The sequence below is a fragment of the Nerophis lumbriciformis genome, linkage group LG18 (assembly GCF_033978685.3).
Source record: "Nerophis lumbriciformis linkage group LG18, RoL_Nlum_v2.1, whole genome shotgun sequence".
Taxonomy (NCBI): domain Eukaryota; kingdom Metazoa; phylum Chordata; class Actinopteri; order Syngnathiformes; family Syngnathidae; genus Nerophis; species Nerophis lumbriciformis.
Genome location: NC_084565.2, coordinates 31067501 through 31089028, shown reverse-complemented (window position 1 = coordinate 31089028; position 21528 = coordinate 31067501). Strand labels below are relative to the sequence as shown.

Below are 21528 nucleotides of genomic sequence, written 5' to 3'. Positions count from 1 at the left end.
CATTAACGCAGTAATTGAGGCAAAAGGAGCTCCAACCAAGTATTGAGTATTGTACATGCTCATATTTTTCATTTTCATACTTTTCAGTTGGCCAACATTTCTAAAAATCCCTTTTTTGTATTAGCCTTAAGTAATATTCTAATTTTGTGACACACCGAATTTTGGATTTTCATTTGTTGCCACTTCAAATCATCAAAATTAAATAAAATAAACATTTGAATGCATCAGTCTGTGTGCAATGAATAAATATAATGTACAAGTTACACCTTTTGAATGCAATTACTGAAATAAATCAAGTTTTTCAAAATATTCTAATTTACTGGCTTTTACCTGTATATGTAATGATAACTTGAGTTACAAAAGAAAGCAGATAAATGGAGGGGAAGAAAGAAGCAAACTATATTAACCATGTAGATTGTTATAGTAAAAATAATTTGGGCTTTATCAGTGTGCCATGTTTTACCCAGTTTCCCCCTAGGGGGAATGTTAATATATGTTTGATGAAACTGAACTATTTGACAAATCAGACTAATTTAGTGCATAGAAATGTACTGTTTGTAAAAAGTCACATGTCAGACAAGGCAGCACAAATCTTCAGTGTTACAAAAAAAAGGTTATCGTTTGTGCCAGTAGACATGTTCGAGAAAACATGTTGCATAAAGGTGTAGATGTTTTTAATGTTTCACTCATGCACGCAGCCACACTGTAGCTGTAGTCCAAAAACCATTAAAAAATAACTACTAAATAAATCAGGACTTCACTTGAGTAGTTTTTTCACGGAATACTCACTCAATTATTTGGATGACTACGGTACTTTTTTACTTTTACTTGTAGTACTCTTAAATACATATTTTAGGTAATATAGTTGAAATAAACATTTACTAATACATGCACGTAAACAACATTGAAATCACTCGTTTTATAAAAAAATAAAAAAAATAATCAAAATGTCTGCTGTTTGCCGCCACACAGATCCCAGCACCCATGCACCACCGCTCTCATGTGCGCTCTACTGCAGCGGCGGTGACAAAACTACAGCAAAATAATATTTTTTCTGAATGGATTAATAGTTGAATATACATTTTTGGAAGTCAGCACCAAAACATAAGACTTTAGGGTAAAAGTGAAAATGTGGTCAAATAAACACAAATGCAGCAATAAAAACAAGAGACTACTCTCGCGATGGCTCTAAAGTTCAGTGATGTGTTGCTAACTTCCGACTTTTTCTTCTTCCGTTGATTTTTTTGCAGTAGTCAACATCCATTTAGAGCAGTGGTCCCCAACCAACGGGCCGCGGCCCAGTACCGGTCCGTGGATCGATTGTTACCGGGCTGCACAAGAAATAAAAAAAAATAAAAAAATAAAAAATAAATTTTATATATATATATATTTTTTTGTTTTTGTTTTTTTGTTAAATCAACATAAAAAACACAAGATACACTTACAATTAGTGCACTAACACAAAAAACCTCCCTCCCCCATTTACACTCATTCACACAAAAGGGTTGTTTCTTGCTGTTATATTTCTGGTTCCTACATTATATATCAATATAGATCAATACAGTCTGCAGGGATACAGTCCGTAAGCACACAATTGTATTTTTTTATGACCAAAAAAAAAACAAAAAATCATACAACCCCCCCACCGGTCCGCGGGACAAGTTTTCAAGCGTTGACCGATCCGCAGTTACAAAAAGGTTGGGGACCACTGATTTAGGGGACGTGTAGAAAGGCCAAACCGGAGTCATTAAAGAGAACGTTGTTGTAAGCTTAACCATTTACTTGTGACATTTCTTCATAGACAAGACGGTGAAAAACTGAAAAAATAAAGATATACAAACATACTTATTGCTTCAGTAGATATGTGTCTACTATGACATAGAAAAAGTAACTGTAATGTCCCAAAATGTCCAGCGGGGGCTAGAAAAAGTAACTGTAATGCCTCAAAATGTCCCCCCGTCTGCCTGAATGACTTGAACACGTATCTAATTCAACAATTCTATTCAACATATCAGCACTATTATGCCTTTTTAACGTGTCTGCCATGTTCTTAACTTGTTAAAGACAACTTACGGCATTGCTTCTACGCTGCTTTGTGTAGGATGGCGACAGATTGTTACAGAAGACAGCCATATGTACGACTTGCTTTCGGACGAATACCGGAAGTCAACCAACAAGGAAGTAATTTAGCGGAAGTGACATCATCCAACTGCTGTTTACCGATTATAGTGTACAAGAAATAAAAACGTTATCTCCAAATTAAAGCATTGTATTTGCACATTCTGTAGACAATACAAAAGTATTATAAAGTAATTATTAGAGATGTCCGATAATATCGGCCGATAAATGCTTTAAAAATGTAATATCGGAAATGATCGGTATCGGTTTTTCAGTACCGGTATCGTTTTTGTCTTTTTTTTAAAAATTAAATCATACTTGCCAACCCTCCCGGATTTTCCGGGAGACTCCCGAAATTCAGCGCCTCTCCCGAAAACCTCCCGGGACAACTTTTCTCCCAAAAATCTCCTGAAATTCAGGCGGAGCTGGAGGCCACGCCCCCTCCAGCTCCATGCGGACCTGAGTGACGTGTTGACAGCCTGTTCACAGTCCACTTTCTCACAATCTAAACAGCTAATGATCGAGGGCGAGTTCTTGGTTTCTTATGTGAGTTTATTGTTAGGCAGTTTCATTAACGTCCTCCCAGCGCGGTAACAACACACAAAAACAGCAGTCATGTTTTTGTCTACCTAAAGCAGTTTGTCTGCCGTAAACAGCAATGTTGTGACACTTTTAAACAGGACAATACTGCCATCTACTGTACATGCATATGTGACCCACCCATAATGTGTCACATTTTTGTGTTGATTTATTTTATTTTGTGGTTTGAATTAGTTTTTGGAGCTGTCATTACACATTTATCAGTATTCACATTGGTCAGTAGGGGGCAGTAGGGCGTTTCTTCCCAATTGAATGCTATCACCTGCAGACCGGAAGTGTCTTGTCATTCTGATGAGAGCGACCAGTCTGTAAACAATTGAAACGTCCTGTGTGCTTTTTCCTCCTGTATAACAGGTTAGTTTTGGTGAATCAACTCACTGAATAATATCCATGTGATCTTTATAAGTTTAAGTACACATTCTGATGGTGGAGCCTAACTCTAAAGTGTTTGTGAGTTGTAGTTTGTATTTGTGAATGAATCCAGTGCACAGCTGCAGTAATCAATACAAAAAGGCGACGTGAGTGCGCAATGTTTATATAGGAACTTCTGATCCTAATTCAGACTCCCAAATTAGAGCTCCCGTTTTCTTATTGATTTTATAATGTATATTTGTATAATGTGTGTGTTCTGAAATAGTGACAGAGAATAGAACAAGGATGGACAATTCAACCCTTAACTCAACAATGAGTAGATGAGTGTTGTGTGTGTATATGTGTAAATAAATGAACACTGAAATTCAAGTATTTCTTTTATATATATATATATATATATATATATGTAATAAAATATATATATAGCTAGAATTCACTGAAAGTCAAGTATTTCTTATATATATATATATATATCTTAACCACGCCCCCAGCCACGCCTCCCGCCCCACCCCCGACCACGCCCCCCACCCCCTCACCTCCCGAAATCGGAGGTCTCAAGGTTGGCAAGTATGAATTAAATCAACATAAAAAACAAGATACACTTACAATTAGTGCACCAACCCATGAAAACCTCCCTCCCCCATTAACAATCATTCACACAAAAGGGCTGTTTCTTTGTTATTAATATTCTGGTTCCTACATTATATATCAATACAGTCTGCAAGGGATACAGTCCGTAAGCACACATGATTGTGCGTGCTGCTGGTCCACTGATAGTACTAACCTTTAACAGTTAATTTTACTCATTTTCATTCATTACTAGTTTCTATGTAACTGTTTTTATATTGTTTTACTTTCTTTTTTATTCAAGAAAATGTTTGTAATTTATTTATCTTATTTTATAAATTTAAAAAAAAAAAGGACCTTATCTTCACCATACCTGGTTGTCCAAATTAGGCATAATCATGTGTTAATTCCATGACTGTATATATATCGGTTGATATCGGTATCGGTAATTAAGAGTTGGACAATATCGGAATATCGGATATCGGCAAAAAAGCCATTATCGAACATCCCTTGTAATTATGTAAAGAATATTAACAATTGACTTCAGGACAACACATCCATGATGTAAAAATGATGCAAACGTTGTGTAAAACTAATTCCCACTTTTTATTGAGTAGTAACAAAATGTAAATCCTGGTATGAAAGTGTGACAAATTAAACAAAAGTGACATTAGTAATACTTCATATTTCAACAATAAATAAATACAATTTAATAGTACCTTCATATTTAGTATTTAGTAAACACACTCCACTAAAGAAGTAATTGGAGTAAGGGAAAAAGCACCAACTGAAATACAAAATATACATGCTTATACTGGTATGACAGTGTTACACATTTAAAAAAGTGACAATAGTAATACTTCATATTTCAACAATAAAGAAATACAATTTAATAGTACCTTCATATTTAGTATTTAGTAAACATACTCCACTAAAGAAGTAATTGGAGTAAGGGAAAAGCACCAACTGAAATATAAAATATACATGCTTATTAAACATGTGTTTTTGAAGAGCATTTAACAGTCAGTTTTAAATCCTTGGAGCTTCCATGATTGTTACACACCTGTGTGTTCTCATGTGTGCTATGGCAGACGTTTTCTGAGGGAATCTTTTAGGGCAAATTGAGCAGGAAAACTGCTTTTCCTCTTTGTGTGTTGTCATATGTTTGGTCATATTGTACTTTGTAGAGAAACTCCTCCTGCAAACGGAGCAAGTAAACGGTTTCTCTCCAGTGTGCGTTCTCATGTGTACCGTAGCGTTGCTTTTATAAGTGAATGTTTTCGAGCACAACGAGCAGGGAAACTTCTTCCCTTCCGTGTGGGCTCTCACGTGTTTGGACATGTTATGCTTTTCGGAGAAAGTCTTCCTGCAAACAGAGCAAGTAAACCGTTTCTCTACAGTGGCTGTTCTCATGTGCTCTATGACATAACTTTTCTGAGTGGAATTTTTAGGGCGAAGGGCGCTGGGGAATTTAATCTCCACGTGTGTTCCCATGTGTGTGGTCATACAATCCTTAGTGTAGAATCTCTTCCGGCAAACTGGGCACGCAAAAGGTTTCTCTCCAATGTGTTTTCTCATGTGTAACATCATATTTTGTTCCAAGGAGAATCTTTTAGCACAAACCAAGCAAGTAAAGAGTTTGGCTCCAGCGTGTGTTCTCATGTGTGTTGTCAAATTACTCCCGTGACTGTGATGTCTCGTGTCCTCTTTAGAGTTCTTAATATTCTCCGAAGGTTTTTGGGCGTCGTCACCGTGATCGCTCTCAGAAGAGCCTGACATCATGCCGTTCAGGTCTGACAATGGAGCAAAGATACCGTCTGGTTCTGACTTTACATCGTCACAATGCTCTCCATCAGCTTCTGTGATGTGTTGTGTGAGAAGCTCCGCCCCTCTGCTCTCCTCACTTTGAACTTCCAACCCCTGAAACTGCTCATCTTCCTCTTGAAAGTGTGGGGGCTCCCGCTCCGTCTTCCCCACAGTGGGGCTCCACTCGAGCTTCTCAGAGGGAATCTCTTGACTCTGCGCTGACATCTGCTGGACATCTGCAGAACAAAGACCACAAACGAGGTGTTACTTTGAGTTTAAAGTTCTTATTTTAACTATTCATAGTACGTAAGATGAGACAAGCATAATATATGTTTGAAAACTATTACATTTAAATTATTTATACACCTAATGTAAGTATTTTTTGTTTACTTATTATTAACAGCATTATATCTTCTTATTGAATATACTGTGTATTTTCTTCTAAAGCTAAAAATTATATTTTACTATGTGCTGATTTATAGGTTTACAACTTGTTCCTTTTTTTCCGTTTTTAATATTTTTTCTTTTGCTTCACTAGGCGCCCTCAAATCAAAAGGGATGGTTGCGCATGGCGACGTGACCCCAGGATGCAGAGACAGAAGACAATGTGTAGGTAAAAAATACGTTTTGATAATGATTCCGATGATTACAAACCTGCTTATTTATTGTCAATAAGCGAGGGGAAAAATACAAAATGAAGGGCGACGTGCTGATAACACGGGAAACTTCGGCAGAGCTTAACTCAGGAACAATCTGTCATGTCTGTGTGATCATGTTTTGTTTTAGTCATGTTCGGTTTTGTTTTTGGACTTTTTGTGCACTTTTGTTTGTTTTGTCACCATAGCGACCATTAGTTTTCACCTGTCACGTCACGCACCTGTTTCACGTTCGGACTCACACACACCTGTCACCAATCATGTCACTGTTATTTAAGCCTACTTTTGTTCATCACTCGTTCTGCCTGAATTGTCTTTATGTCACACCGGTTCATGTCTCGTTCTGACCTAGTAAGTTTCCCGATCTATGCCATAGCTTCTGCTAATTAGCAGCTTCTTGTGTTTTAGGCACACTTGCCTTTTTTGGTTGTATTTTTGTGTTTTGTGGTAGTGAGTGACTTATGTCAATAAATCCAAGCCTAGCTTCACGCTGTCGCCTGGAGCCGTATTTTTGCGTTGGAAGAACAACCCCGCAGCAAGCTGCGACCCCCCATTGTGACACAATCAAAGGCTAGCTTGAGGTAGTCACCTGAAATGGTTTGCACTTCACAGGTGTGCTTAAAGCTCATCGAGAGAATGCCAAGAGTGTGCAAAGCAGTAATCAGAGCTATTTTGAAGAAACTACAATATAAAACATGTTTTCAGTTATTTCACCTTTTTTTTGTTAAGTACATAACTCCACATGTGTTCATTCATAGTTTTGATGCCTTCAGTGACAATCTACAATGTAAATAGTCATGAAAATAAAGAAAACGCATAGAATGAGAAGGTGTGTCCAAACTTTTGGCCTGTACTGTATATCAGTTTGGAAAATGCTGTTTTTCAGAGAAGTTAAAAGTTTTAACAATGTAAATACTTCATAAACTGATGTTTGGCTTCGCTTGCTTCAAATATATTTACTGGGTGATGGTTTTTACGACTGCAGCTGGATAGGCTCCAGCCCTCCCGCGCCATTGAGAAAGACAAGCGGTGAAAAATTGACGTACTATTGAAGATTTATCTACGCCTACTTCCCGCAGTGAACAGTTTTTATTGGTGATTGCCCTGCGTGCGGTGCGACGTGACCGGCTGCCTCTTATGTCGCCTTGAAAACACCCGAGATAAAAGTGGCACTATTGTGAAGACTTTGAAACCGCAACACCGCGCGGTGTCCACAATATCGTTACACTTCTAGTTGTGTCAAATAAAAAAGTAGCAACCATGGTGAGATCCCAAACTTCTGGTAGACGTAGTCTTGATTTCACTCATATCCCAGGTAACACCTAACGTTAGCGTAACGTTACTCTATGGTTCTCGTTTGGTTATGCAAGATGAGAACATTCTAAGAACATTCTCAGAACATATCATAACCTATCTGACACACAAAATATTTGCCTGCAATGGAAACAGCGACCGTTAGGCTTTTCGAAATGTTTTTTTTCGCAAATTTACTTTATATACATTATGTAGTAACGTTTCCCTAACGTTCCGCGAACGTGTTGTGTTTTTCGAACAATCTGACGTCAGCTGAGCTGAGTCAAGGCTGCACGCATGCGCGTAGAAGCTTCCGTGAGACAAAGACGAAGCTCGACAACGCTGCAAATTCCAGAATCCCGATACTCAGGCAATACGGTGCGCCATCCATTGATCACATGTAAGTAGATAGAAAGAGTGAAATATGAAGTGTAACGGAGTTAAAATACACCTTTGTTATTTATCATATTATCTCCAAATAGTTATCTTGTCTGCTCGCCTATGAGAGGGCGGTTTGATATCTTTTTGTCCCTCCTGAGCTCCTGTACTTCTCCTGGGTTGTGTAGCCCCTCCCTTCTCCCCTCACAGAAAAGTTCCACATGGTTGAGGGTGAGTCTTGGTTGGACGGTCCCACCGACCTTTTCCTTGTTTTTCGGTAGAAATTAGGTCTTTAATTAATGAATGTGTGTACCAAGAATGTGAATATGTTTACCTGTGTTGTCCTCTAGTTTTAAGTTCAGATTACAGGTAACATTACATCGCTAACATTGGCGCCAAACGGCCGCTCTTTGTTGTATGAGACTTGTTCAGTGTGTGCGTGCCTACAAGTGTAGGTAATGAGACTTGTTCAGTGTGTGCGTGCGTGTGTGCGTGCCTACACGTGTAGGTAATGAGACTTGATCAGTGTGTGCGTGCGTGCGTGCGTGCCTACAAGTGTAGGTAATGAGACTTGTTCAGTGTGTGCATGCGTGCGTGCGTGCCTACAAGTGTAGGTAATGAGACTTGTTCAGTGTGTGCGTGCGTGCGTGCGTGCGTGCCTACACGTGTAGGTAATGAGGCTTGATCAGTGTGTGCGTGCGTGCGTGCGTGTGTGCCTACAAGTGTGGGGCGGGGCGTGGTTAAGAGGGGAGGAGTATATTGACAGCTAGAATTCACCAAGTCAAGTATTTCATACATATATACATATATATATATATATATATATGTATATATATATCTACATCCTGAAAATATGCAAACAAAACTGTGTTTAAATAATTGACACTTCAAACTTGCATAGATAAATATTAAGGAATATAACATAACTTGGCTTCTGAGAGTTTCAAAATGTAATGAATAAAATGCTAAAGTTGTTGATAAACAAGCTATTATTTTAATAATTAAATATGGTAACTTTAAATGAATTATTATGATAATTTAAAATCAATTATTTCAAATATGTTTATTTTAATGTATAATTCTATAGTTGGATGTAATAAGGAGTCACAAAAAAATACAAATAAAAATACAATTAATTTGGATGTTTTTAGCAAAATATAGTAAAAATGTGGGCGATAATAGGGCAACCCATTTTCCTTGTTTTTTTTTTTTTATAGAATAAACAACACAATGAAGAAGTTTCAACAGAGGGCTTATAAGCGTAGATGGGCTGCCACAACTAGGCATTTGAAGAAGCAATGCCGACAGTCAACTTTAGAATTAGAGAGTGATGATAGCGAGCAAGAGAATGACACGACAATCTTTACAACTCCAGAAACAGTGACAACCCTTCAGTACATGGATGCTGCGGAGACTGCTTCCTGCACTGCCGCTGGTGCTGACAATGCCACCTATAGTGGCCCTGATAGTGATGAGCCTGATGAAAATGATGCTGATTGGAGACTAATCGACCATCATGTCACCTTGTCATCTGTTTCAGAAAATGAGAGTGATAGTGACTGCTTTGAAGATATTTTGAGGTCTGGATTATTTTATCGTCAGAATAGCTTCTGCTATTGGCCAAAGCCAAATCCTACCCACTCCAGAATCCGGAGAGCTGAGATTCCTGACAAAGAAGTCTGGGATAGGCTGCCAATTCGGGTTTTCAGGAAAACATTGACTGGTAAGGGAATATTGTCAAAGTCATATCATGTATATCTTAAACAACATCATTCATCTTGAGTCATCAGCATACTTTGAAATTTTGCAGAAGACTTTGACAAGGCCCTTCAATATGAAAAACAAGCTGAAATGTTTTCGAGCCCAGAGGAAGAAGAAATGTCAACCAAATGGAGCCACATCACCCCTGAACGTTATAGAAACGATGAGGAAGATGTGTTTGATGCTGACGGTTAGTCACTTTTCAAAGACTGTTTACTTACAATACTCAAACACTACTTAGTGGTGCATAAATGTTATTGTCTTCGTTGGTTTAGGCGAAGAGGAAATTCGGCCAAAAAAGAAGTGCAGAAAAGAGAAATTACAGATCCTCATCCAGGCACCCCCACTGCCAGTGCTCCCACCATTGAACTTTCCAAACTCCAGCGAGTACCAGACCACTTCAGCCAGTACCAGCCAATACTACACCACTCCAAGGCATCCAGGCCGACCTCACAGCCCAGCGAGAAGCAGCACTTACAGGCTCAGTCCAGACAGGAATCATGCATCCAGCTCAAGCCAGTACCAAACCACTCCAGCCAGTACAAGTCAGTACCAGACCACTCCAAGAAACAGCAGGAATGCCCTTGGAAGTGAACGTTAGTTGGCTATTTAACTGTTGATAGGTGGTGTTAAACAGGCTGTTACAACGGGCAGTAATACGAATGACCTCTTTGACTTTTGTTGTCTTTGCAGTTTTCCAGTTAAACATGAAAGTTCAAAAACTAGTTGAGAACCAGGGAGAAATTATGCGCATACTGAGAGGGCTGGCAGCACAGTCTGTGGGGCCAGAAGCTGTGGATGTTCAAGATCTCATTGAGAAGCCTTTCGAGACTCTTGAGCAGCTTAAGACCTTCTGTGAACAGCTCGACACTGATCTTCTGCTCAGAAAGCAGCTGGTAATTAGTTTTAATTCCCCACTGCAAAATTATCTTGCTCAGTTATCAAAAAACATGTTCTAATCAAGTACAATATTGTTGTTTATTTATTTGTATAGGTGAAAGCTCTTACTGCTCTTGGTGGGCAGAATTTGGCAGACACGGTGAGGACAATGCTGAGGAAAATTGCCACAAACCAAGTCCTGGAGCAGCTTGGTCTCCGTGGAAAGACAGGCAAAGTGGCGTTTGAGGACTTGCCATTTTACAGAATAATAATAAGTAAGTGTTAATAATAGGTTTGCATCTTTGAACATGTTGCATGTATGCTCACAAGGTCAATCTAGCTGTTATTATTACGGTATTTATTCTAAAGGGAATTCTAAATTGTGCTGGTGATTCCAGAGGCATGCAGGGGTGTTTACAAACAGACGACCACAGCTGAAGTAGATTGTGAGCTTGGAGAGGTCCTGAAACTGGCCACTTTTCGAAAGGGAGGTTCAAAGTTTGAGGTACGGAGAATTATGATAAGATATCCCAATTTTGAATTCCATTTTATTGACGTTCCACTGCATGTCTTTTGAATTTGCAATTATAACTACTTGCAGGAGAAGAGGAGGAATTAAGAGGAAGCGACGGCGAAGAAGGGCAAAGGGAAGTGTAAAAAGGAAATGGACAGTGAGATGAGTCACCAGGTAAATGATAAAGTAATTATGCCAATGTTTTAATTCAATTCATAAAGATCCCAGTTCTGTGTTGAATTTGCAATTATAAATACTTGCAGGAAGTGAAGAAGAAGAAAACAGGGAAAGGGAAAAGAACCAAGCAAACGCCAGTGAGACCAGTGAGCATTGAGCAGGTAAACAAGGAGTAAATTATGCCATGTTTTAATTGAATTCAATTCATCTACATTCCAGTGCTGTCTTTGTTGTATTTGTGAATATCTATAATTATTTACTTCCAGGAAGAGAACCAACAAGAAGGGGCAGGAGTACACTGACGCGCACGACCAAGACCACAGCATTCCATTTCTATTGTATTATAATTATCACTAATAAAGAATTATTGTTGAATTTTCTGTTTGAGTGTCAGTCCTGACAAGATAGCACAAAAACAGACGTAAATACCACTGCATTCCATTTCTATTGTATTATAATTATCACTAATAAAGAATTATTGTTGAATTTTCTGTTTGTTATAGTCCTGACAATATAGCACAAAAACAGACGTAAATACCACTGCATTCCATTTCTATTGTATTATAATTATCACTAATAAAGAATTATTGTTGAATTTTCTGTTTGTTATAGTCCTGACAATATAGCACAAAAACAGACGTAAATACCACTGCATTCCATTTCTATTGTATTATAATTATCACTAATAAAGAATTATTGTTGAATTTTGTGTTTGAGTGTTAGTCCTGACAATATAGAGCAAAAACAGACGAAAATAGCATGTTCCTAAACAGTTCCCTAAACGTTCTTGCCAAACGTTCTTGGCTAACGTTCTGCTAACCAAGCAAGAACTCCACAACCTAACGTTCTTTGAACGTTACAAACTAACGTTCCCATAACAATGCCACTACGTTCTCCTAACGTTCTCATAACGTTCGCGTGTTACCTGGGATGTTCATCATCTGTTTCATCGTCACAAGCTTAGGAAAACGGCATGCACGTTGGATGGACCATTAATCGTTTTTTTTTTTTATTTAATTTTAATATTTTTATGATCATGAGATGCTAAAATCAGAAATCGTGATTACAATTTGATTTATTGTAGTTGTAATTTGCATAATTGGGTGTGATGCATGTATTTTCTTTAAAAAGGCATTTTTTTAATACTTATTTCTAGAGACGTCCGATAATGGCTTTTTTGCCGATATCCGATATTGTCCAACTCTTAATTAACGATTCCGATATCAACCGATACCGATATATACAGTCGTGGAATTAACACATTATTATGCCTAATTTTGTTGTGATGCCCCGCTGGATGCATTAAACAATGTAACTTTACCATGAATTGATTAACGTGGACCCCAATTTAAACAAGTTGAAAAACTTATTCGGGTGTTACCATTTAGTGGTCAATTGTACGGAATATGTACTCAGTGTTGGGACGGCGTTACAGTAACGCGTTACTTTGTAACGCGTTACTGTAACGCCGTTAGTTTCGGCGGTAACTAGTAATCTAACGCGTTATTTTTTTTATTCAGTAATTTAGTTACCGTTACTACATGATGCGTTACTGCGTTATTTTACGTTACTTTTGATGTAGTATCGGCTAGAAACAGAAGCGCTGCGGTGTCTTTCTTCTGAATCTTCCTCTGTCACAAGCCGGAGAGAAGAAAAGAGGCGCGGTCTATGTGTGTGTGTGGGGGGAGGTTTGATCCGCGGTTTGATATATGAAACAAAAAAAAAATTTGTTGGCACGTTCAGTCCACACACAGCGTGGTCATGGCGAGCGCAATAACGGAGGAGCTTGAACGCCCCCGCCATTGAATCGGTGTGTTTATAAGTGCAGATTCGGTTGTGCAAAACGAGGGTTTTAAACACATGCTGAACGTGCTTGAACCACGTTACGACATCCCGTCGCGCACCCACTTCAGCAATAAGATTGTGCCAGATCTTTATGAGCAGAAGAAAAAAGTTGTGGATGAACTATCCCGAGCATCATCTGTTGCGCTCATGACAGACGGGTGGATGTCCAGCGGAACTATTAGCGCTCACTTCATCACAGCAGACTGGGAGATGAGAAGACACGCCCCCTCTACGAGAGTCACCTTGCGCAGGTACTGACACAAGCAGTGGAGGAATGGAAGATAAAGATATCCCAGTCACACGTGATAATGCCAAAAATCAAATAATTACAGAGAATGAGGCAGGACTGGGACCACAGATAGGTGCTTTGCACATGTAGTGAATTTGGCATCACAGAAGGGAATCTCAGTCAATAGGATGGAGCGCCTCTTTGGGAGGATCAGGAAGGTTTCTTACTTCCACCCAAGCACAACAGCTGCTCATGTGCTTAAGACAAAGCAAGAAATGCTAAAGCTGCCTGCTCATACATGATGTCCCAACGAGGTGGAACTCCACTTATGATATGTTGGAGCAGCAGGCAGCTATATACTCTGCATTGACCCACAACACCCTGAAGACAAATGTCACCCTGTCTGATGATGATGTGAGAGTGGCAGATGAGGTCCTCTAGGTGCTTAAACCCCTCAAAAGTGTTCCATCTCTACTGAGCACTGAAACTTCACCATCTGTGTCAATGATCCTGCCACTGAAAACAAGTATTCTACAATCCATGGCTCCAAGTGTGGAAGACAGCAGCATCACTCCAGATGTCAGGCTTTATTTCACTACCTATGTTTCAAGGAAGATGATGTTTCTTCTTATGTTGCACTTAAACTTGTTTTTTTATTAATGGTCATTGGTCCAAGTTTAAAGAAAGGAGGAATGCCTTTTTATGTTGCACTGTTTTTCATTAATTATGTTAAAAGGAAAATAAAAATGCATGTCAAGTTGATCAACAGATTGTATTATTCTCCAGTGCAATAACAGTACTGAAATGAAGGCAAAAAGGGCATTAATGGGAGCTTTAAAAAAAAAAGAAAAAAAGAAGTAACTAAATAGTTACTTTTCACAGTAACGCATTACTTTTTGGTGTAAGTAACTGAGTTAGTAACTGAGTTACTTTTGAAATAAAGTAACTAGTAACTGTAACTAGTTACTGGTTTTCAGTAACTAACCCAACACTGTATGTACTGTACTGTGCAATCTACTAATACAAGGTTCAATCAATCAATCAAAAGCAAGGTTTTCCAAAATAAGAGAAAACTTCAACTCCAGTTATGGAAAAAAGTGCCAAGATGGCTCTGCCATATTTATTATTGAAGTCACAAAGTGCATTTTTTTTTTTTTAACATGCCTCAAAACAGCTTGGAATTTGGGACATGCTCTCCCTGAGATAATCCTAATACCCACAACAACTATGGGAAATACTATATTTTGACTTTCACAAAGTGCATAATTTTTTTTAAACATGCCTCAAAACAACAGCTACAAAAACAATGAAGGCACACAGCTTCGGTCCAGAGTATACTAGAGCATACTTGCCAACCTTGAGACCTCCGAATTCAGGAGATGGGTGAGGGGGGGGGGGTTTGGTGGTAGAGGGGGTGTATATTGTAGCGTCTCGGAAGAGTTAGTGCTGCAAGGGATTCTGGGTATTTGTTCTGTTGTGTTTATGTTGTGTTACGGTTCAGATGTTCTCCCAAAATGTGTTTGTCATTCTTGTTTGGTGTGGGTTCACAGTGTGGCGCATATTAGTAACAGTGTTAAAGTTGTTTATACGGCCACCCTCAGTGTGACCTGTATGGCTGTTGACCAAGTATGCCTTGCATTGACTTGTGTGTGTGTAAAAGCCGCATATATTATGTGACTGGGCCGGCACGCTGTTTGTATGGAGGAAAAGCGGACGTGATGACAGGTTGTATGTAGAGGACGCTAAAGGCAGTGCCTTTAAGTTTCCCGGGAAAATCGGGAGGGTTGGCAAGTATGTCCTACGTCCGTGTTTTACCGGATATGTACCGCTCCGTATAGCGGCGTTTTAAAAAGTCATTAATTTTACTTTTTGAAACTGATACCGATAATTTCCGATATTACATTTTAAAGCATTTATCGGGCGATAATATCGGAAAGCCAATATTATCGGACATCTCTACTTATATCTTAAGACATTAAAGACAAATCTGTGTTATTGTTTATTAGTATCAACTGGGGCTGTTAAACGATTAAAGGGGAACATTATCACCAGACCTATGTAAGCGTCAATATATACCTTGATGTTGCAGAAAAACGACCATATATTTTTTAACCGATTTCCGAACTCTAAATGGGTGAATTTTGGCAAATTAAACGCCTTTCTATTATTCGCTCTCGGTAGCGATGACGTCACAACGTGACGTCACATCGGGAAGCAATCCGCCATTTTCTCAAACACATTACAAACACAGAGTCGAATCAGCTCTGTTATTTTCCGTTTTTTCGACTGTTTTCCGTACCTTGGAGACATCATGCCTCGTCGGTGTGTTGTTGGAGGGTGTAACAACACGAACAGGGACGGATTCAAGTTGCACCAGTGGCCCAAAGATGCGAAAGTGGCAAGAAATTGGACGTTTGTTCCGCACACTTTACCGACGAAAGCTATGCTACGACAGAGATGGCAAGAATGTGTGGATATCCTGCGACACTCAAAGCAGATGCATTTCCAACGATAAAGTCAAAGAAATCTGCCGCCAGACCCCCAGGAAAAGAGAGCGGATGAGAGTATGTCTACAGAATATATTAATTGATGAAAACTGGGCTGTCTGCACTCTCAAAGTGCATGTTGTTGCCAAATGTATTTCATATGCTGTAAACCTAGTTCATAGTTGTTAGTTTCCTTTAATGCCAAACAAACACATACCAATCGTTGGTTAGAAGGCGATCGCCGAATTCGTCCTCGCTTTCTCCCGTGTCGCTGGCTGTCGTGTCGTTTTCGTCGGATTCGCTTGCATACTGTTCAAACCGATATGGCTCAATAGCTTCAGTTTCTTCTTCAATTTCGTTTTCGCTACCTGCCTCCACACTACAACCATCCGTTTCAATACATGCGTAATCTGTTGAATCGCTTAAGCCGCTGAAATCCGAGTCTGAATCCGAGCTAATGTCGCTATAGCTTGCTGTTCTGTCAGCCATGTTTGTTTGTATTGGCATCACTGTGTGACGTCACAGGAAAATGGACGGGTGTTTATAACGATGGTTAAAATCAGGCACTTTGAAGCTTTTTTTAGGGATATTGCGTGATGGGTAAAATTTTGAAAAAAACTTCGAAAAATAAAATAAGCCACTGGGAACTGATTTTTAATGGTTTTAACCATTCTGAAATTGTGATAATGTTCCCCTTTAAAATAATTAATCGCAAGGTGTAATTTTTCATCATTAATACATGTACCCGAGACAGTAGGGTTGTACGGTATACCGGTACTAGTATAGTACCGCAATACTAATGAATCACATTCGGTACTATGCCGCCCCTGGGAGGTGCCGGTCCCCCACCGCCCGCCCCTGTCCTCACGTCGTGACATTGCTGGTTTACAAGCAGAGCATGTTCGGCAGCGCACAATCACGGAGTACTTACAGACACAGTGTGTAGACAGAAAAAGGAGAAAGTGTCAAAAAGGAAGTGTTGGCGTTAATCGCCCGATAAAAAAAACGAGTGCCGTTATTGAAATTCATTGACAGCCCTCGTATCAACATATATTTTTCTTGTTACTTTTTTGTCTGCAACCTGTTTTGTCGAAAAGCTGTGTCCTACAAATTAGACAATTATAAATATTTGCATTGACATGAAAAATAGTGGCAAATAATATCGGCGTTACATAATAACGGCGTTACTAACACCGTTACTTTTGCTAGTAACGAGTAATCTTTTACGTATGTTACGACACCATGCGTTTGATGTAACGTGCTACGCTACTTTTGATGCGATTGAATGTCAACAAGACGGCGTCAGAAATACAGAAAAGTTCAACGCAGGAATTAATTTTTTACTAATAAAACCACACTAAATAGAAACAGCCAACATTACACAGCAGACAACATAACATGTAGGCTAGGTACACATACACACACTCTTACTACTGCAACAAAGGAATAATGAACAACAAATCCATGTTTGAAGTGACAAGCTCACATGAGAAGACAGCCATCGAAGCACATTTCATCCCTTTATTAACTAGCGCTAATACAATCCAGCGAAAAGATCAAACAGCTGCAGTCACTGCCAGAGTTCTGGCAAAGCGTGCTGACACACACACACACAGCTCTCATGAAACGTCTCTCAACTGCATATGCCAGATATTTGAAATACTTTTCTCAAGTAATGCATTATTTATTTTTCTGAGTAATTAATTAATGAAATTACTTTTTTGGTGTAGTAACAAGTAACTATAATAAATTACTATTGAAAAGTAATTTTTAGAACACTGGTTGTATGTGATACGTCATCATCAAGGACAAGAGCATTTATTATGATAAAACTAGATAAACCTGCCATTAGTTCCAAAGGATTTATATGTTTTTTATGGATTTATATTTCTATTCAAAAAGTGATTTCATATTTTGTCATATGCGGCACGTTAATTTTTTTTTTTTCTTCGATAATTACATTTTAATAATCCTGGGAAGCCATAATCGAAATTGAAACCAAAATGTATTGTATATGCTATTAACCTGCCGGGTACTGCAGATTGAAATCAGCCTTTGGCCACAATCTGGCCCATTTACATTTTATACGCCTTCCGTCCAAGTGCAGCTGGGATAGGCTCCAGCCCCACCGCGACACCGAAAGGGACAATCGGTAGAAAAGGGATGGATGGTTTTCTTTAAATGTGCATTGTCCCATGTAACAAAAATGTAACCTTCTATCAAGGGGTTTTATTATACATCCATAAGCCTATTACTGTGTCTACTGCGGGCTCCCTGGACCCTTTTTCAGAGATGTGTGAAAATAGAAAAAGGGATAATTTAGGGATACGTTTTTATTTACACGATGAGTCGGGTGTGTTTTGAACTCCGCCGAACCCCTGAGCCCAACTCACCGAACCCCTAGGGTTTGATCGAACCCAGGTTAAAGGCCTACTGAACCCACTACTACCGACCACGCAGTCGGATAGTTTATACATCAATGATGAAATCTTAACATTGCAACACATGCCAATACGGCCGAGTTAGCTTACTAAAGTGCAATTTCAAATTTTGCGCGAAATATCCTGCTGAAAACGTCTCGGTATGATGATGTCAGCGCGTGACGTCACGGATTGTGGAGGACATTTTGGGACAGCATGGTGGCCAGCTATTAAGTCGTCTGTTTTCATCGCAAAATTCCACAGTATTCTGGACATCTGTGTTGGTGAATCTTTTGCAATTTGTTCAATGAACAATGGAGACAGCAAAGAAGAAAGCTGTAGGTGGGAAGCGGTGTATTGCGGCCGACTGCAGCAACACAAACACAGCCGGTGTTTCATTGTTTACATTCCCGGAAGATGACGGTCAAGCTTTACCTTTGGCCTGTGGAGAACTGGGACAACAAAGACTCTTACCAGGAGGACTTTTGAGTTGGATGCGCAGACGCGGTACCGTGAGTACGCATGCAGCTGCGGCTTCCAAACATTTGATCGCTTGCCCGTACGTGCGTGCCGCTATGTGCATGTCACGTACGTAACTTTGGGGACTTTGGGGAAATATATGTGCTGTATGAACTTTGGGGAGGTGAACGGTACTTTAGGCTGTGGAATTGAGTGTGTTGTGCAGGTGTTTGAGTTGTATTGGCGGGTTATATGGACGGGAGCGGGAGGTGTTTGTTATGCGGGATTAATTTGTGGCATATTAAATATAAGCCTGGTTGTGTTGTGGCTAATAGATATGTCTTGTGTTTATTTACTGTTTTAGTCATTCCCAGCTGAATATCAGGTCCCACCCGCCTCTCACAGCATCTTCCCTATTTGAATCGCTCCCACTGCCCTCTAGTCCTTCACTCTCACTTTCTTCATCCACAAATCTTTCATCCTCGCTCAAATTAATGGGGAAATTGTCGCTTTCTCGGTCCGAATCGCTTTCGCTGCTGGTGGCCATGATTGTAAACAGGAGCTCCACAACCTGTGACGTCACGCGCATATCGTCTGCTACTTCCGGTACAGGCAAGGCTTTTTTTATCAGCGACCAAAAGTTGCGAACTTTATCGTCAATGTTCTCTACTAAATCCTTTCAGCAAAAATATGGCAATATTGCGAAATGATCAAGTATGACACATAAAATGGACCTGCTATCCCCGTTTAAATAAGAACATCGCATTTCAGTAGGCCTTTAAGAACCACTGATCTACAAAGATACAAATAATTGCTATTGCGACATCCAGTGGACACATTTAGAACAGCAGTTTCTTTCATTCAAAAAATTTCAGGTACATTTTTATACTTAGCAAACTCATCCCGCGGTCCGGATAAAACCTGTTCGCGGGCCTGATCCGTACGTTTGACACCCCTGATTTACAGTAATAAGCTGTTACATAATTTTACAGTAAAATTCTGCCAGTTTTTTTTTAACCATAAAATTGACTGACTTTTTTTTACAGTACATACTCGAAAATGTAATAATCAAATGCATAGGCAATTGTGTAATAACATGACGAATCCTGACACTTTTTTATTTATAAATTATTCTGAGGGTCATGCCAATGAAAATGAGTTTGACAACACTGATTTAGAGTGTAATAATAATAACTTACAAAGCATTTAAATGACTTTTACGTTGCATAAAAGATGTAAACAAACCTGCTCTGTGCAGCAAAACTCGAGGTTTGATAACAGCATCCAGTAGTTCTTGTAGACGTCTGTTCTCCTCCATTGTTCTAGAAAGTTCCTCCTCGTACTCCGCTACGGTTATTTCCAACATTCCAAATAGTTCTTCAGCAGTAACATTTAGTCGCTGCTCTATCAACATTCTCGCCTTTTCGAATTCGCACATTTTCGCCTCACACGAAAGCTGCGTTTGGCGCACTTCCGGCTTTATGTCCCCGCTCATGTTTGAAAACACAGCTGGCGAACACAAGAGTTAGTTTTAAAAAAAAAAGTGAGAAACTAACTAATACCTAAAGACTGTTTTTTTTTTAAAGAAAGCGACGACACGAAGACGTTGTTAGCACCTCGTCCTTTCAGGGCAGCAGTGACGTGGCTCGCGAACGCTCCCGTTCTTTTAAAGAGTCGGCTCTTTGATGTGTGACTTCGAGCTGCCTTTGTGACGTCACTGAGCAGCTGGCGGTTAGCTTTAATTTAACGGCAGCAAGCTACCTTTGTGACGTCACTGAGCAGCCGGCGATTAGCTTTAATTTAACGGCAGGAACCCGCTAGCGCTGTTTTGTACTGTTTTTGTACTTATTTTGATTATTATTATTCCTGAATTGTTTGTAAATATTTGCAATTTATAAATAAAGGTTTATAAAATAAAAATAATACAATTTAACGGCAGGATGACGCAATGACTTGGCCCCCATGTCCCATTAGTGTAGTTGTGTACAATAATTACTTTACAATATATTAACAAATATATATATTTTAATCAGTATTATTAATTTCACTATATATCGGTTTTCTTCAGCTACTCTAACTATTCTATGTAAGCCAGGAGCCTTTTTTTTTTTTCTTGTCTATTTTTCTGTGAGACTTAAAGGGTCCCTTTTTGAAGATTTTATTTAATACTATTGCAATATATTTATTATTATTTAAAGGAAAACTGCACCTTTTTTGGAACAATACAAGTTAAAAGTTAAAGTACCAATAATAAGGGTGAGATTATCCTCTGCATTTCACCCATCCCCTTGTTCACACCCTGGGAGGTGAGGGGAGCAGTGAGCAGCAGCGGTGGCCGCGCCCGGGAATCATCTTTGGTGATTTAACCCCCAATTCCAAACCTTGATGCTGAGTGCCAAGCAGGGATGTAATGGGTCCCATTTTTATAGTCTTTGGTATGACTCGGCCGGGGTTTGAACTCACGACCTACCGATCTCTAACCACTAGACCACTGAGCAGGTTATCCCTACTCATATGATGTTTTTCTTTTTTTATGCATTCTACCTAAAATACGAAAATGCAAGCCCGTCTAAAAACACATCTAAAAAGCGCTATCGATACTACATTTACATCTTGTGACCTGAATATTAAAGTATTTGCGTCATTGTTACAATAAGAGCTAACGCTGAGGAACTACTTTTAGCGGTGCTAGGAGCATAACCTCTCAGCTAGTAAAAATGCATTATTTTCAATAAATCAAGGCATTCATCTGTATAGTACAGGGGTCGGCAACCCAACATGTTGAAAGAGCCATATTGAACTAAATATACAAAAAACAAATCTGTCTGGAGCCACAAAAATTAAAAGCCTTATGTAAGTGTTATAACGATGGCAACACATTAAGTTAGGGTTAGGGTTGGATAACTCCTGGAAATTACTTGCTTAAAACTGCCAAAGGTATAAATGTGTGTGCCCAAGTTAAAGGAAA

The 21528-nt window shown here is 39.2% G+C and overlaps 2 protein-coding genes and 2 long non-coding RNA genes across 6 annotated transcripts in view; 2 read left to right on the top strand and 2 right to left on the bottom strand.

The window, feature by feature from the left end:
* LOC133617811 (uncharacterized) overlaps nt 1–2183 on the bottom strand; it is a 30080-nt gene extending 27897 nt beyond the window's left edge. Inside the window, exon 1 of one of the 2 annotated variants that reach the window (XR_012050947.1) lies at nt 2074–2183. The gene's annotated coding sequence lies outside the window, so the exon portion shown is untranslated. The remainder of the gene's footprint in view (nt 1–2073) is intronic. The other variant, XR_012050948.1, reaches the window with a different exon arrangement.
* A 2062-nt stretch (nt 2184–4245) lies between these two features.
* Nucleotides 4246–21528, bottom strand: part of LOC133617810 (uncharacterized) — a 27011-nt gene continuing 9728 nt past the window's right edge. The window contains exons 1-2 of one of the 2 annotated variants that reach the window (XM_061978048.1): nt 19806–20245; nt 4246–5699 (exon numbers count right to left, since the gene is read on the bottom strand). In XM_061978048.1, coding sequence (XP_061834032.1) covers nt 4687–5699; nt 19806–20055 — 1263 coding nt within the window. In that variant the 5' untranslated portion in view covers nt 20056–20245 and the 3' untranslated portion in view covers nt 4246–4686. Of the gene's footprint in view, nt 5700–19805; nt 20246–21528 lie in introns of those variants that run through there. The other variant, XM_061978051.1, reaches the window with a different exon arrangement.
* Nucleotides 9336–10085, top strand: LOC133618122 (uncharacterized). Its single transcript, XR_009817111.2, has 3 exons — nt 9336–9513; nt 9601–9741; nt 9827–10085. It is a non-coding gene; the product is annotated as an uncharacterized lncRNA (long non-coding RNA).
* On the top strand, nt 11142–11496 carry LOC133618121 (uncharacterized). Its single transcript, XR_009817110.1, has 2 exons — nt 11142–11282; nt 11388–11496. It is a non-coding gene; the product is annotated as an uncharacterized lncRNA (long non-coding RNA).